Genomic DNA, 16,716 nt, shown 5'->3' on the forward strand with positions numbered 1-16,716 from the left:
CTGTGCTAGATAAAGGAGACTGGTTTGTTTAAAGTGTACTGTTAAAATACTTTTGAGTCATTAGTTGACTACTATACATTTTATTAATAAATATTTGATGAAATAAACAACTTGTTACTGCATAATGTTACTACTATTTCATTGTACTTACTAGTGAGAAAGAAGAAAAATAACTAGAATGAAAACTACTAGCTTTAAGTGTGTTTCATGATATTAAGTTTTTAAAGTCGTTATATTCTCTAAAAACAAGTTTTTATGAATTTTACTACGCCAAAATGCTTAAAAACCTATAATGCTAAAACATTTTGATTAATAAGCTTTTTTTCTGCTGAGATAAAGAAGCATTTAGTATCTTTGATATAAGATAATTTGTATACGAAAATTTAAACTAGTAGTGTCTAGTCTTGGCTCTTTAAAATACAAATGTATAGTGTTTTAATTCCTTTAGATTTTTTTGTTTTTTTGATTCATAAAAACGTAATTACACAAATACAGAAAAAACACATCTTTGGGTTTGGTTTATTTTTGAGAATAAGATAATTAACCACTTAAATTCAAATATAAAAAATTTTTTGTAACATAAAAGTTCTTCAAGACCACATCGCTTTAAAAGTAAATTTTTTTGGAATTTAGATTATAAAACAAAAAATGTATCTAGTTTAACTTGTATACTATATTTTTAGTTCTATGCATTAAACATATCAAAATATTGATGAAAACAAAATAAATTGTAATTTTTAAAAAGTAAGTAAGAGAGATAGTAACTAAGAAGTTTAAAATTTGTTAAACTAAAAATTAATTAAATCTTAAATCAATTTTAAATTAAGACTTTAACGAATCTTTCCATTCGATCATGAAACCTAATTGTTTTATTCATCTCGCAAACGAGCCTCTTCTCCACTACTCCCTGAACGTGTTGCTTCGCAGCGGCGTTGAAAAAATCATCATCGCGTGCAAGCAGCGATCGAGCGAAGAAGTGGTGGAGTATTTGCAGAGCCGCAAAAAGTGGGCTCATAAGTACAAGTGCGGCGAAATAAAGGTGATTCCCCTCAATGACGACGTGAGCAGCGTCGGCGACGTGTTCAGGGAACTGGACGACGTCGTCACGGATGACTTCAAATTCATCCCGTTCGATGTCGTGTCGAGCGCCGATTTATCGAAAGCTGATGAGGAGGAGTCATCCCGTTGACAAGACCGCTCCCATGTTGACGGTGGTTCTGACGGACGGCGTCGGCACCGAGCACGAGCTTCGGCAGTTGGAAGACGACGTCATAGTCGTTTACGACTCTGCATATTTCACGCTGCGTTATTTCAACAAGACCAAGTGTGAGAGGAAGCACTCCATGCCGATGTGCCGATGTCCTTCGTGCGGGGCTCAGCGTGAACTATCGAGTTCTTGATCCCGGCGTCTGGGTTTGCTCCAAGGAAGTCATCGAAGTTTTCAACGACAACTTTGACTTTGACACCCAAGACGTTTTTATCAAAAACGTGATAGAGCTGTTTGAGTTTCTGGGCAAGGAGGTTCACGTTCACCTGCTGCGCTCCGGTTACTGCTGCAAAGTGATCAACTTGACGAGGCACCGCGTGGTTCAACGTGACGTCATAAACAGAAAACTGTGCCCGCTTTTACCTGAAAACCTCCCAGCGTCAACGAGTGAAGGAGGGTACGAGGTTGGCGCGAAAGGAAATTACTTGCACAGCACCTGTCAGCTCTCGTCTGCTGTGAAGGGGAAAACTTTCACGATTGGACCTAACACAAAGATTGGGAGTTCCGTGACTGTAAACGAATCGGCAGTGGGTAGCAATTGCATTTTGAGCAGCGGTTGCGTCGTTGAAAATTCAACGCTGCTGGGCAATGTGAAGGTTGGTGAAAAAAGCTTGGACTATTAACTCCTTCGACGTCGAGATAGGAAGCAACGTCATAATTGACAACTGCTTAATATGCTCAGGGGTGAAAATATCAGACGACGTTAAAGTTCCTCAGAACAGCATAATTGTGTATTACTTAGGTAAAAATTCAAAAGTACTAGTTGAAAAGGACATTTCTTACGTTGGAAAAAACGGCCTAGGCATGCATTACTCCTTGAATTCTGACATATTTTGTGAAGATATTTTAGCACTGGAAAACACTACCGACATGACCAACAAGCTCTGGGGTATCTCCATTGACAACGCGAATTATGTGTCAGAGGATGAAAACGAGAGCACTTCTTCGGATGAGGACTTGATGCTCGACTCTGACGAATTCAAAAGAGAGGTCGAGGAGACGGTTGCGAGACTCGTCGAGGAGCCCAACGTGGAAACGACGAACCTCGTACGGGAAATCAACGCTTCGAGGCTCAGCTACAACGCGCCGTGGAGAAAAGTGACGAACGCGGTGGTCACTTGCGTCATGGAGCGTTTCGTCGATGAGCTGCGAGCTGGAGGCGCGTCGAGGAAAACGGCGTTTGACGGAGTGGCGGAGTTGTACGGGGGGCTGCTTAGAGAGTACGTCGCGGAAGAGGAAGAAGAGGCGCTTTCGGCGCTGACCGCCTACTCGATGCGCAACGAGACTTTCATGGGAGCGCTTTCAGTCGCGCTCAACTCCTTGCTCTTGCGAGACATCGTCCAGCCGGAGTCCATTGTTCAATGGTACGAAGAAAACCCGGCCCATCGGCGAGGAGCTGTTACCGAGACCAGATGCGGAAGATCAGAGAGTTACAATCTTGTTACAATGTCTAAACTTTTAAGTTGCTTTTGCTTCAAAATTTTAGCCAGTGTTGTTATCTACTAATAATATTCACAAAATGACAATCGTTACCTGTTGAGTTTCGTGTTTCTAAATTCTTGTATAAAACTAATAATTTGTTTTGTCTTCAAGTATTAACCAACAGCTTATATCTACTAAAACTGGGAACGGTACTAAATAACACGAGAACAAAATTACACGAAAGCTCCAAATTGCACAAAGATACTTTTGCACGAAGACAAATTCGCACTAGGGCACAAAAATGAACGAGAGAATAAAATTGCACGAAGACGATTTTACACCGAGGGCCAATTTTGCACGAGTTACATTTTTGCACGAGGGTAAAAAAAATACAGAAAAAAAAGCACTAAAAGATAAAAAAGTTACTGACCGAAGGTAACAATTAAGGGTACCAACTAACAGTGATAGTAAAAATAAATAACTAATAAAATATAATATTAAAAAAGAACACTAAGAGAAAAAAAACTAAGAAAAAACTACCGACCGACCGAGGGTAAGGGTTAGAGATAACAGTGATAGTAAAAAAAAATAATAAAAAAAGAATAAAAAAGAAAAACTACCGACCGAGAGTAAGGGTTAGTGGTAAGAGTGCAAGTAAAAAAAAATTCAACCCGTGCAAAAATGTCTCCGCGCAAAATCGTCTGCTCGTGCAAAAGTATCTTCGTGCAATTTTATCCACGTGTAATTTTATCCCCTCGTGCAAAATTGTCGTCGTGCAAAAGTATCTTCGTGCAATTTTGTACGCTCGTGCAAATTTGACAGCTACCCACTAAAACTATCTGCAAATTTGACTAACATCCGTTAATTTTTTTTTAGTAAAAAACGATAATTCGTTATTTTTAAGTGTTAGCCAAGAGTTAAATGACTGCTTAAAATACTTTCTACATGACTTGAATATTTTTTAGTTTTTTTATTTATTTACGCTGACTAATTCATTGAGCGAGAACAATTATTAAAGAAACAGTTTTTTGAGAAAATGTAAAATATAGTATAGATAAATGACTAGAAAAACATATTACTTTAGTTTTAATTAATTATTTACTAACTTGTATTTAAATTATAGAAAGCAACTTGTATTGAATTATTGTTTATTGAACGATAAAAGTTTGGTCTAAGGACCTAGTGTACAAAGGAACCTTTCGGTTATCGAGTCGTACACCACATGCTTATAAAGTTTCTTACGAGCTATTACACATAGTTTTTTCATCTTTTTAATATTTAGATCTTTAGTTATGAACAATCAATTAAACGAAAAGAAAAATGAAAAAAATTAAAACTAGACGAAAATTAACTGTATTTTGTGTTTAAAAATGTACTATGAAACTTGTTTAGTTACATATGAACTAAAAAATATCTATACAACTTTAAATTAACTTTTAAAAGTAGATAAACAAAACTAATAACAAACGTGTGAATACTTAAATTATAGGTTACAACTTCTTTAAAGAAAGTAAAATGGTAGTTTTTAATTCATTAATAGTTTAACTTGAACAGTAAAAACAATTAAATATTTGAATAGTTAAATAAACTATTGTAACATTTTTTTAAGAATTTTAAAGAGTTGATTTTTACAAAAACTGAACTTAACTTTTAAAAAATATGAAGATAAATACTATAAAATTTATGCTTTTAATAAGAAAAAAGATAAAAATCTATAATAATTTTAACAATAATGATATTAACAACAAAAATTTTCCTTCTATTTTAAAATATTATTTTTATTCTCCTATCTTTTGAATACTTGTCCAAGTCTAAAACTGTAATAATAGAAAGCAAGCAAAATTTGCAAACATAAAAAGAGAATTTATGAATAATAGTCAACACTTACTTTTATAATAAAGTTATTTATTTAAAGCTACTATAATTAATACGACAAAAAAAGCTCTAAAAATTTTGTCCACGGACTTGGTGCACAAAAATTATTTCGATTATCGAGTCATACAATACACCAAAACAGTTTAACGTCATGTCCAGGACAATACTCTTTTATTTAAAAAGTAAAGTCTGTGAAACCATTCTACAAAATCCTAAACCCGCCCATGGTAAAAACTCATAGCATTTGCAACATCAAGATTTAAAAAAGTTCAGTTTTTGCAGCAATGCTTTGCAATGCACATAATTTTAGCAAAAATTAAAAAATACAAATGTTTAACAAGAATTGCAAGTTTTTGTGTTGTTTACTGTTTTTATAAGTTATTTTCAGCTAATAAATAAAAATAAATACAAACTGTTTTTTAGTAGAATCATTTCAAAACAAGCAATTTCGATTTAAATCAAAACATTTATATATTTTTTCCTATTCGTTTAATGTCCTGGATAAAACGTTAAGCTGTATCCAAACGGTGTACGACTCGATAACCCAAAAAATTTTTTGCACACCAGATTCGAGGACCAGTTTTTCTTTTACTTTTTAATAGATAGAGCCGCAATAAATATGATATATTAAATATAGCTGTTTTAAAACTTATATACAAACACTTAACAATCTAAAATTTTAAGATTGTAGAACATACAGCCTCTATGCTCAAACTTTATTGATGTTGTAACATGTATGGTTCAAATTAGAAAACTTGTATACAAGTTAACCTAGAACAAATGTAAAGGTGCCAAAAATATTTTTCTAGTTGTTTTAACAGGTCAAGACTTTTGAATTAATATGTTTAATTAAAAAAAAAACTTTTATTATAATTGACAGTTTATAAACATTAGATTAGTAGACTTTGATATTGTGTTATTCCATATAACTTAACTGACAAGCTTCAATTTATTTAACTAGCGTACTAAAGCTCCAAGAAAGAATGCGGCTCGCAGATAAAAAAAAACTTTATACATATACAGGGTGGTGTGGTGGCTCGCGATTTAAAAAAGGGACTAGCTGCAGAAATAAACTATTTTATTGATCAGAGATAAAAAAAATTTAACTTTGAGTAAAACTGTTTACTAAGTCTTGTAAGCATTAGTGGTTAAAGCTACTTTTAAAACAAAAGTTCGGGACGGATTCTAACTCTCGGTTTGAAAACTCACTTTTAAAATTATGCAAATTCATTTGTTAAAATGCAAGCTAGAAGTAGCTGTTTATAGATAAAACATGAAAATCAAAAATAATTACACCTAGTATAGGAAAAAGTGTTGGTATGCTTATATAAAAGCATTTGTATTAAATTTTTACTCATTCTTGTAGTTAATATAGTGATTAAGTGGTGAATGTCACTTTAACTAAACTGCATTAAGTATTGTACTATTGTAAATTTATCAGTTTGTTTTTGTTTGAATGTACCACTGCAAATATATTCTTAATTTATTTTATATTTTGTATATTTGTTGATCACTGGGTTTTGATCTTGCAATGTTCAACTCAGAGTGAACAAGACCCCTTCACCATCAGGCCACAAATTTTTTTTGTTGGAAATATGTACATTAAATTGTTTTTAAAAATAATAAAATAGTTTAGTTATTTTATGAACATTGGAGATTACATATCAAAAATATTTTATTTATTTTGGGAATATAATTTAAATTTAACATAATACATTTTTAAACTTGAAATGCAAGCTTTTTTTATGGTCATACAGGAGTCTAACACTTTTTTTTAATATAAAATAGTATTGGTTATAATATGCAAACTTCAACTGTAAACTACAACACATATTTATTTAAGAAAAAGGTTTTCTTTATTTTATTAATACAAGTTACTTTTTTTTTTTCAAGTTGTTATGTTTGTTTATTTTATTATGTTGTGGTTGGTTTGATCGCTCATATATCAAAAGTTATTTTGAATTTTCTCAAGCTGTTAAAAACTTTTGGTACTTAAGTTAAAACTCTTAAGATATAATATACCATAAGTGGATCCCCCACCCCTATTTTTTAAATTTATAAAATATAATTCATATTTTTAAAAGTCACAATTCTATCTTGTTACATTTTTATGTTAAACAAAACCGAATTGTATAATGGACTCAAAAAATTAAAAAAAATTATTAAATATTTTATAAATCCTCCAAATCCTCCTTTACCGCTTGTTAAATTCAAAGTAACTATAGAGATACTATTCACAGAGCATTCTACTGTTTTCTAATGTAATGCACAAACTAAAAGAGCAAAAATAGACATTTTCACTAAAAATCTATCTCATTTAGTTTTTGACGAGTTGTTTTAAAAAATTTCAGAATAATTGTTATAACTAAAAAAAAAATTGTATGTAACAGATTTTTAAACTTTTTCAACAACTGTTTTTTTTTTAAATAAACAATTTTTTTTTTCAATTTTGGCTATAAATTATTTTTTCACTTTTTTTTTATCTGCTTCGTACAAGTTGTTTGTAATATTGAAAAGGATATTTTCTAAAATTTTGAATAAAAATATTTTAAAAATTAAGAAGATAAACTTTTAGTATATTTTTTAAATTTCAAGAAAATTTACCTTAAAACTTTTCAATTCTGTACGGTTGTATCGGAATTATTTTTCAAAAATTGTTATACCTCAAAATTTAGTTGATTTTTCAAATTCGGACAACTCTAATTCTGACAAATCAAATTGTCTAAAATAAATTGAAAGGGACACTACTAAAAAAGTAATGTATATTTGTCAAATTGTAAAAAATACATATATTGTAGGTCCTATTAAATGCATAGGGGGGGGGGGGGGGTAAACACCCTTTTTTGGTTTTTGATCTTATTTTATATAGTTTTTACTAGGCTAAAAAAATGCTTATTACAGATTTAAAAAATTCAAAATAGTTTTTGAGATACAGCCGGTCAAAGTAGGAGCCAACAATAGGTTCCTTATGGGAGGCGCAAACTAAAACGGCAGAAATAGACTATTTCACTAAAATTCTATCTTCTCCTACGTTTTTTGAGATAACTACCTAAAACTTTCAGGAAATGTTCCATGATATATTTAGAAAATTCTGTCGGAAGGAATTTAAAAAAATAAAAAAATTATATAAAAATTAAACAAAAAAAGCAGTTTTTTTTTGTTTTCTTGTTATAAAATTTTTGTATTTTGCTTTAAAAAATTCTGTTCCAACAGAATTTTCTAAATACTGCAAGGAACTTTTCCTGAAAATTTGAGGTAGTTATCTCAAAAAACGTAAGAGGAGATAGATTTTTAGTGATTTCTAGTTATTTGCCGTTTTAGTTTGCGCCTCCCATAAGGATCCTATTGTTGCCTCTGACTTTGACCGGCTATATCTCAATAATTATTTTGAATTTTTTAAATCTGTAAAAAGCATCTTGTAGCTTAGTAAAAACTATCTAAAATAAGATCAAAAACCAAAAAAGGTTGTTTACCCCCTCCCCCCTATGCCCTTAATATCTGCAGGCCATTTTTTTTTTTTGCAAAACATTAAAAACTGGCCTGTAGATATTAATAAGATCTACATATAAGAGTTTTTTTTTCCATTTATAACCCAGTTGTAGTGTGTTAATTACTTAAAACACAGAAACATAGGTTGGTACAATAAAAGAAGATAACTGTATAGCTTGTTTTTATTTGTATTCCAGTGAACTTGTTTCACTACGATCTTTTATTAGCAAACGACTGAATATATATTTCGAACAGTTAAAATCTACATATGTACATTTTATTTTTTTCAAATTTAAGTTAAATATTGAGATAGAGTCTTTCATATATTTTTTTAAGAATTTGAATTGTTTGAAATTAAGTTGTCTGAATATAAATTGTCATGTAAACAATAATAGCCACTTTTATTAAATTTTTCAAATGTTAGATCTTTCCTATGTCCTTAACCTTAACATTTTAAATATTAACCTGTTAAGAGCAAAGTAATGGAAAATAGTAGGTACTGAGGTAGACAAGACACATCTAAAAGAATTATATCTAGTATTTTAAAATACTTTTTACAACTAGTTATATTATAAATCGTTAATTTTTACAAAAAACTAGTTTTTGAAAAAATAAATACAAAATTTCTACCTTTTCCTGTGTAAATCGTTTCTCAACCATTGATCTAGATGTCAAAATTTTGAAAGAAAAGCCAGTTAAGACTGTAAAAAAATTAAAAGCTTTTTTTTATATAAAGCTCCAAGCTATAAATTTAAGTTTTATGGTTTTCATTCATACAAATAGTATGATGTGTAGAAAGGCTGACCTTAGATTAATGTATTTATAGTTATTCATACCATTATTATAAGTTGTTCAAATAAAAATTATAAAATTAAATGTAATAAGTGTAATTGTTAACAGTAATTCAAATATTTTTATGTTTTTACTCATACTATGAATAAGTTTTTACAAAATCTTTGAAAACAAACTAGAAATTTGTAGGTTTTCAGTTAAATTAGTCATTATAATGAATTAGCCTAGGTTGTATCTTATATGCTTAGTGTACTAGGCTGGTTAATAAACAACCTATATAGTTTCAGTTATAGTAAACGTGCTAAGATAGAAAAAACATATTAGTAAAAGTTTTTTTTTAGTAAATTTTAGACCGTAAATGAAATTTTCACGGTTTTGCTCTATTAAATACCAGTTTTATTTAACTAACTTTATAATTCAAAAGAAATTTGTAAACTTTTTTTTAGTTGAAACAATTGATAAAAAGCAATTTTATTAATTAATCTTATTAATTAAGGTAAATACCGATGTTTATAATTAAAATATTGTGCTAAAACCAAAATTCAAATTTTTTAACGTCAATTTCTTTTTTTAATTCAAAAGTTAGTTTTAAGTGAAAAAGTTTGCTTTAGAACAATTATCGTTGATTTAAATTTAGTTAGACTATTCAAATTCAAACTTAGAACTATTTTATAAAAGTTCGTAATAAGTGATTATACAATTAATATTACAATTTATTTGTTTATTATCAAATTAAGTTTAATCTAAAAAATTAGCTAAAAACTTATAAAATAGTTAAAAGTTAATACTTTATTACATTTTTGTAACTACTAATTAATTGATCGAGTTTGTTAACGTCAAATACTTTTTTTGGTAAAAAATTTACTTTAAACTATAAAGTTTGCTTAAGAACAATTATCGTTGATTTAAAATTATTAAGACGATTACGACTTTACTTTCTATATCAAAATTAAAAATATCCTATATTACTTAAGATTTTAATTTTATTTAGTTTATATTAAATTAAACTAGTTCTAAAAAATTAACAAAAAAGTTAAAAAATTGTTAAGAATGAAGACTTTATTATAACTATATAATTATTAATTATTTGATCAATTATGTTAAAATTAGCTTAACGATTTATAACACATACATTGATCAGATAGAAAATGTTGTTATTTTATTTTTTGTGGTACTTCTTTTAGTCTATAAATGGTTTGTTTGAAGTTTATTAAAACCTTTTATGCTTATTTCTGTTTTTGAGCCCTGTTTTTACTGTTCCCAACTATTGTTGAGAACAGTGAGTTTTGATATGAGTGAAATATACAAACCGAGGGTTAGAATCCTTCCCCAAAAGTTCTCAATTTCTCAATACAAATAAAAGTCAGTATGTTGTCAACAGTTTTGCAGAAAGATTTGAATTTTGACAGACTAAGTTAGTGTTAATTACCTTTTTAAGGTTTTTCTAAACAAGTTTAATACTTTTAAAATTTATATAATTGGATCTTCTGTTGCGTTTTTAATCGATTTCAATAGATAAAAAATCAAATTAATATCTGGTGAAAGGGAAAAGGACTAAAAGAAAGAAAAAATGTAAACTCTCACAGCTAAGCTTAATGAACTGGTGAGAGAAAACACTTTATGTAATAATTTTAACTTTTTTAAAGTATGCTAATTTGTACCAAACATAAATAATTTTTTTAATATGTTTTTTATTGTTGTTTTACAACAATTAAATTTATTAATTAGATCTTCTAGTATATTTTATGTATATCTAATGGTAGTAAAGTTCTTGTCATAAAAAACATTTTTTACAAAATTACTGAACTTACAAGTATAAAAATTCATATAAGTACTTTTAAATACTTATTTGATGTTATCTAAGTTTGAAGTTAATCCTCCTTGTTATTATGGCAACTATGATGTCTTAATAAAAATCAATTTTAGCTAAATAGCTAACTATTTTGAAAATTACTGAACAAATAATTATTGAAATTTGTTTACATATTATTACTATCCTTTATTTTACAATATAATAAATTTCAAATCAATTGGTTCAGATCAAAAACTTCTAAAAATGTAAACTGAACTATACTTGTTGCTTGGGAATTTTTCTTTATACTTTCCACTGTGAGAAGTTTTATAAATTGGTTCAGTGTTTATGGTGTAAAAACACTGTAATTATTCAAAACTACACTCCAATTACACTCTACCTACAATCGAATAAGAAATCTATGTACATTTTTTACTCTTTTAATCTAAATTTTATGTTTTAAGATACAGTTTCTTAACTTGTTTAAAAATAGTTGGGTGCTAGTTTCAATCTTAAAACATATAATTTTCCACTCCTTTTTGTTATCAGCATACAATTTAGGGTTTAAACGCATCAGGCTAAATCATTTGTGTAGAAATAGTGACAAAATGTCAGTTTTCTTCTGAATCTTCAAAATTTTTAGAATATTTTTTTTGAGTAGATTATTTTGTTGTGAATTCCATTTTAATAAGTGTTAGATTTTTGTAATTAGACAGTTGTGTCAAATAAATTATGCCCTGAGTAATAAAATGGTGTTTCTGAGAGATGTATATGATGAGATTTTTATTTTGCAGACTTAATTAAGATCAAGCAGTATTACTATTAATCTCTTGACCATTAATGCAATTTTTACGCATTTAGGTGAGTAACATTTATCAATGAGAAAAGAGTGTTATAAAGTGAGTGTTTCAGTGTTGATGTAATTAATGTAACATATAAAAAATCAAAAACCAAACACTCAGAAAGCAAAATGTTAACTATGTCTGTAACAGCTACATGTCAATTCAAGTTCTGAACACTCAAGTTTTTAAGTTATTTTCCAGGGCCATATGTAGACATATAGTTTGAAATTCAAAAAAGAAATTAATCAAAAATTCCTGTTATTAATAGGCTACATAGTTATAACTAAACTGGTAGGCTACAAATTTTCTTCTGGTATTAAACCCAAAAAGGCGCCTACCAGGTTAGAGAAAATGCAGTCTAAATCAAGGTTAATAAGTCTAAAACTACCAAAAAATTTCTATGAACCCTGATATTTTCATAAAAATTTGAATTTTCATAATTTAAAGTTTTATATGAATTGTTTGTTAGAGCATAGCCTTTACAGGTAATATTTGATAAAGATGTTCCAAATATACTTTTTCTGCACTTACCTTGACAATAAAAATGAATAAGTGCAAATTATGTAGATTATACTTCAGTCAGGGTTATCACACACTCAGGTTTGTTCTACTAGTCTACTCTAGTAGTTTAAAACTCTATAAAAACTCAAGCTAACTCAAATAAGTTTGAAACCTTTTTAGATAAATTTAAAAAGTTTTTTTTTTCCAAAATAAAAAGATCCATTTTAAATTTTTTGTAATGATCAAGCTTATTTGGTTCTTCTTTTTTCAAAAGTATCTAGCAAGTTTTAATCACTTTACGACTTTTTTATGATACAAGATGCAGGAAACTAGCAAAGTTTAAAAATTTTTATACCCAAGTATATTATTTTAAAAACAGAACTGACAATAACATTTTACGGCTTAAAAAATAATATATCATGTTAAATTTATTATCAAATTTCTTTCCATGATACACTAGTTTTACTAAGACTAATTTTCTATTTATAAGTACTATAATATTATAGTTTGCATTTATGTGTTTAAATTTTGATTTTTTATGTTGATTTTATTGTTAAGTTAAAAATAAACCTTAAGGGGTGCTAAAAAAATTAGTTTCAGACATGCATCATAGTTTTAGAGATATAATCTTCTTTACTACTTTTTGTTTAATAAACTTAAACTTTTTAAATCAGTTTGATGCTGTTATTTCAATAGATGATATATTTGTTGTTATTCAAGTTCATTGAAAAGGTAATGTAGTACTATTGTTATTCAATTTGTTACTTTAAACCAGGCCAATTTTTTTCATAATCTTGCTCTTGACAGAAAAAAAAATTGCCTCTTTGATAGTTAATTTCCTTGTTAATTTTTTGCCCCTTGATAGCTAAAATTAAATCCAAGGGAAATCCTGCTTTAAACTATACACTTCAACTTTTTTTGTGACTCTAGAACAGGAGTTTGCAAACTGCTGCACTCAAGTATTTATTTCAAACAATTTCCAAAATTTTTTATTATGATTTGATATAAAAATATCTGAAAGTTATAGTTTTAACTAATTTAAGTAGTATATTCCCTTAACTTCAAAAAAAAGTTAAAAATAGTTTTTTTTGAGAATATTAAAATTTTTCCTTTTTAGACCTGCCAATCTCTGCTCAAGTATAGATAAACTTTTAAACATTATATTGTTGAGTGGTAGACATGAATTGAAACTAAAAATTTATATTTATAAATAATAAATAGTATATTAATATAATTTGTAATTGTCTTAAGTTTTGGTAGTGTTTGACAGTATTTTGCAAAATTTTACAACTGTGCACAGTAGTGTGCATAGAATTTATAGTACTATGTACAGAGATATTGATGAGTAAGTAAATATTTATCAATTGTAAAAACTTAAATAATTTTATAAGATAATTAATAGTAGTTTTTAAGAATTTTTATTTAATGTTATAGCCTTTTTATATTATTATGGAACTTTATATTGCATTTTTTGTGGTTGTTCTTGTAAAAAGAGCAACAGGAAAATGTGAACGTACATTATTGTAAAAATTAAAATCTAAGGGGAGGAGACGCTGTGGTGCCCATAGTAGACTATGGTTTCCATAGTCAATATTGGCAGAAATGGGTATAAAAAAGAGTGCACACCATTTTTTTCTTTTAAAAATAATTTAGTTTTGAGTTAAATTAAATTGTAGTTCTTTGAAAAAAAAAATAACATTAATTTTTCATTGATCTTAAGTTTCTTTTTTGTTGTTTTAACTAAAACTGCTCAAAATTTTTTATAAAGTGTATAATGTGATGCTCAATGACCGAAAGGTCTTTCTCTACACCAATCCATTGACCATAGTTGTGAGTGTCCACATTTTTCTTTCTTCCTTGTAATTACAAATCAGTTTATTAATTATTATTGAATTTACTGAGAAAAGAGTAAAGTATTATAAAAGTATTTAGTTTTCTGATGTACACTTTTTTGTCTTTAGTAGTTCATTGTGCTCAACTTTTGAAAATAGTAAGATTTACTAATGTACAACAACAAATACAAAATAATAATCAATAACATTTTTTTAAAGTCTTTTAAACTATAAAAGTAAGTTAAATTTAATAAAAGATACATTGCATGATGTGGTGTAAGACTCAATAACCAAAAGGTTTTTTTGTATACCAGATCCTTAGACCAAACTTAATGAGCGCTATTGTTTTCAATAAATAACATATGTAATTTTTTATTATTTTACAATGTTGGTGGACTTAGTCTCAAGAATAATTGTGTATAAATTTAGTCATAAAGTTAAGTAACATATAACAAAAATGTTAGACAGTATTTTATAGTCATTAGTATTATGAACACTTCTTAATATTTATTAAAACTTTTAATATAGATTTATATTTATAAAAAGTAAAAGTAACCTTTGAGTTAGTTACTCAAGAAGTCTTTTTAAAGTAGTGCTCTTAGTTTTACTTATGGTTTATAATCAACTATATGAAAATCTTTGTAACAAAAATATTTGCAACATTTTTTACGGGTAAAAATTAAACTTAACAGAACTCATTCTTAGATTTACAGTGTTGATATCATGAGTAACAACATTATAAATACTCAAAACGAGTTGATCAACTCTGAAGTGACTGACCCTCTTGTAGTGAGAACATGCAATTGTGAGAGAAAAGTTGAACAAACGCCTCATGTAACATTTACACTCATAGTGGGAGTTTTAATGGCGGCTATTGGATTATCCTATCAACTAGGCTACAACGTTTCAGTATTGAGTGGGCCGAAAGAAGCAATAATTTTCAACTTTTACCCTTGCAATGGGAGTATAACAGTTTCAACTTGCAATGACACTTTGCAGTACATGCGGGAGACGAACTATGCCATAGTCACTGCAACTTTACCTGCTTCAGCAGTTATTGGTTCCTTGCTCATACCTACTTTTCTAAATAAATTTGGGCGAAAAAAAGGAATCCTCTTCAGCACTGCATTTTCAGTTGCTGCTGCGTTCTTTTTTAGCATCAGCAAGGCGACCAACTCCATATGGGTTGTTTTTGTTGGTAGAATTTTCATAGGGGTTTTTGCCGGCCTGGCTTCCGGTCTCGTGCCCACATACTTGATTGAGATTGCTCCTAGGCAGTGGCGAGGAGCCATTGGGGTGATCAGTCAACTTTTTGTCACCATTGGAATTCTGGTTGGTCGGGTTCTCGGCTTAGAAATGTTGCTTGGCAGTGCAAGCTTGTGGCCTGTTTTGCTGGTGTTTACTATTATACCAACAGTAATTATTTTAATAGGATCTGTTGCCATGCCAGAATCCCCAAGGTACTTGATGCTGGACGCTAAAGATCATGAGATGACTGAGATCACGCTGATAAAACTGAGAGGAGATGGTAATGTCAGAGATGAAATACAAGAGTATAAAGAAGAGGGAGAAATTGATAGGAACAAAGTTGTTGGAATCATTGAGCTGATGAAGGAGAAGTCAGTCAAATGGCAGCTGATGTCAGTGGCAGCAATGCACGTGGCGCAACAGCTGTGTGGGATCAATGCAGTGTTTTTTTACACAAGCTCCATCTTTGACCTTGCCAACATTGAAAGGGGTCAGCCTCAGTACATAACTTCAGTAGCTGTTTACACGGTTTACGTCATTGTAACTGTCATAGTAATTCTTATAATAGAGCCTGCTGGGCGCAAGAAACTCATAGTGTACGGTTACGCAAACATGGTCTTGTCTTGCATGTTGCTGACCATCACTCTTTCAACGCTTGAATCCCAGCAAGCCGAACACACTCTCACCCCTGGTCGAAGTCCTACTAGTATCAGCTACTGGTCCATGGCTTTTGTAATCCTCTACGTTGTTGGTTTTGCACTGGGCCCTGGGCCTGTACCTTGGGTGCTCACAGCTGAGATGTTCACCCAGAAAATGCGACCCGCAGCCATGTCAGTAGGCTGTGTGCTGAACTGGACGTGCAACTTTTTAGTTTCTGTATCTTTTCCTTCCATGCAACGAGCAACAGGAGCTTACGTCTTTCTGCTTTTCTTGATCGTTTGCGTGGGAGCCACGGCTTACTTGCATGTGGTGTTGCCGGAGACCAGGAACAAAACTTTCAAGCAAATTCACTGCATTTTTGCAAAAATGAACGGCGTTGAAGCTGTTCCAAGCGGCAATGACAATGATGTAGTTTTAGAGCTGTTAAAAGATGAAAGTCAAAGTTGAAGTTTTTAGTTTCTTAATTTATTTTTTAGTCTTTATAAAAATTTAAATCACAATAACTAAGATAGTTTTATGAGATAACTGAGCTTTACTTGGTTTTGGTTTAGTTAGTTTTTGACTTTTTTTATTTTTCTAGTAGTAATTTTGTATTATACTTATATAATTAATTGTTAACTGTTTACTTTACACTTATAGAAAGACTGTTCTAAGTTTTTAGTAGTTAATCTTTTTGAAGTAGTTTTTAAATTTTGTTAGTAACAATATGCTCCAGTGGTAGTTCAGTCGGTTTATACTTATTTTGTGTAGTTAACTGAAAACCTGTTGTAGTAGTTTAGTTATATGAGCAGTTTTTATGTTTAGTTAACAGGGTAGATCTTCTAATCAAAATATTTACAGCTTCTTGTTATTTAGTTATGTGATGTAATATACATAACTGAGTTGATCTTTAATTTTATATTGAATTTATAGGTGCTTAAAATTAAAATTTATATTAAGTTTTAAAAGCTATTTATGTTTGAAGGCTTTTTTGTCAAACATTTATTAATGAAAAAG

At 29.4% G+C, this 16,716-nt stretch overlaps 1 protein-coding gene and 1 pseudogene across 1 annotated transcript; both read left to right on the forward strand.

The window, feature by feature from the left end:
- Positions 1-853: 853 nt before the first annotated feature.
- On the forward strand, positions 854-2,773 carry LOC145832249 (translation initiation factor eIF2B subunit epsilon-like). The gene is made up of 3 exons (XM_082939570.1): positions 854-1,176; positions 1,320-1,863; positions 1,907-2,773. Exons 1-3 carry the CDS (start codon positions 854-856, stop codon positions 2,771-2,773), a joined length of 1,734 nt encoding a protein of 577 aa, XP_082795696.1.
- An 11,762-nt stretch (positions 2,774-14,535) lies between these two features.
- LOC145832250 (solute carrier family 2, facilitated glucose transporter member 5 pseudogene) lies at positions 14,536-16,167 on the forward strand (annotated as a pseudogene).
- The last annotated feature ends 549 nt before the right edge of the window (positions 16,168-16,716 follow it).

The sequence above is a fragment of the Thalia democratica genome, chromosome 3 (assembly GCF_965202585.1).
Source record: "Thalia democratica chromosome 3, ktThaDemo2.hap1.1, whole genome shotgun sequence".
NCBI classification, from domain to species: Eukaryota; Metazoa; Chordata; class Thaliacea; order Salpida; family Salpidae; genus Thalia; species Thalia democratica.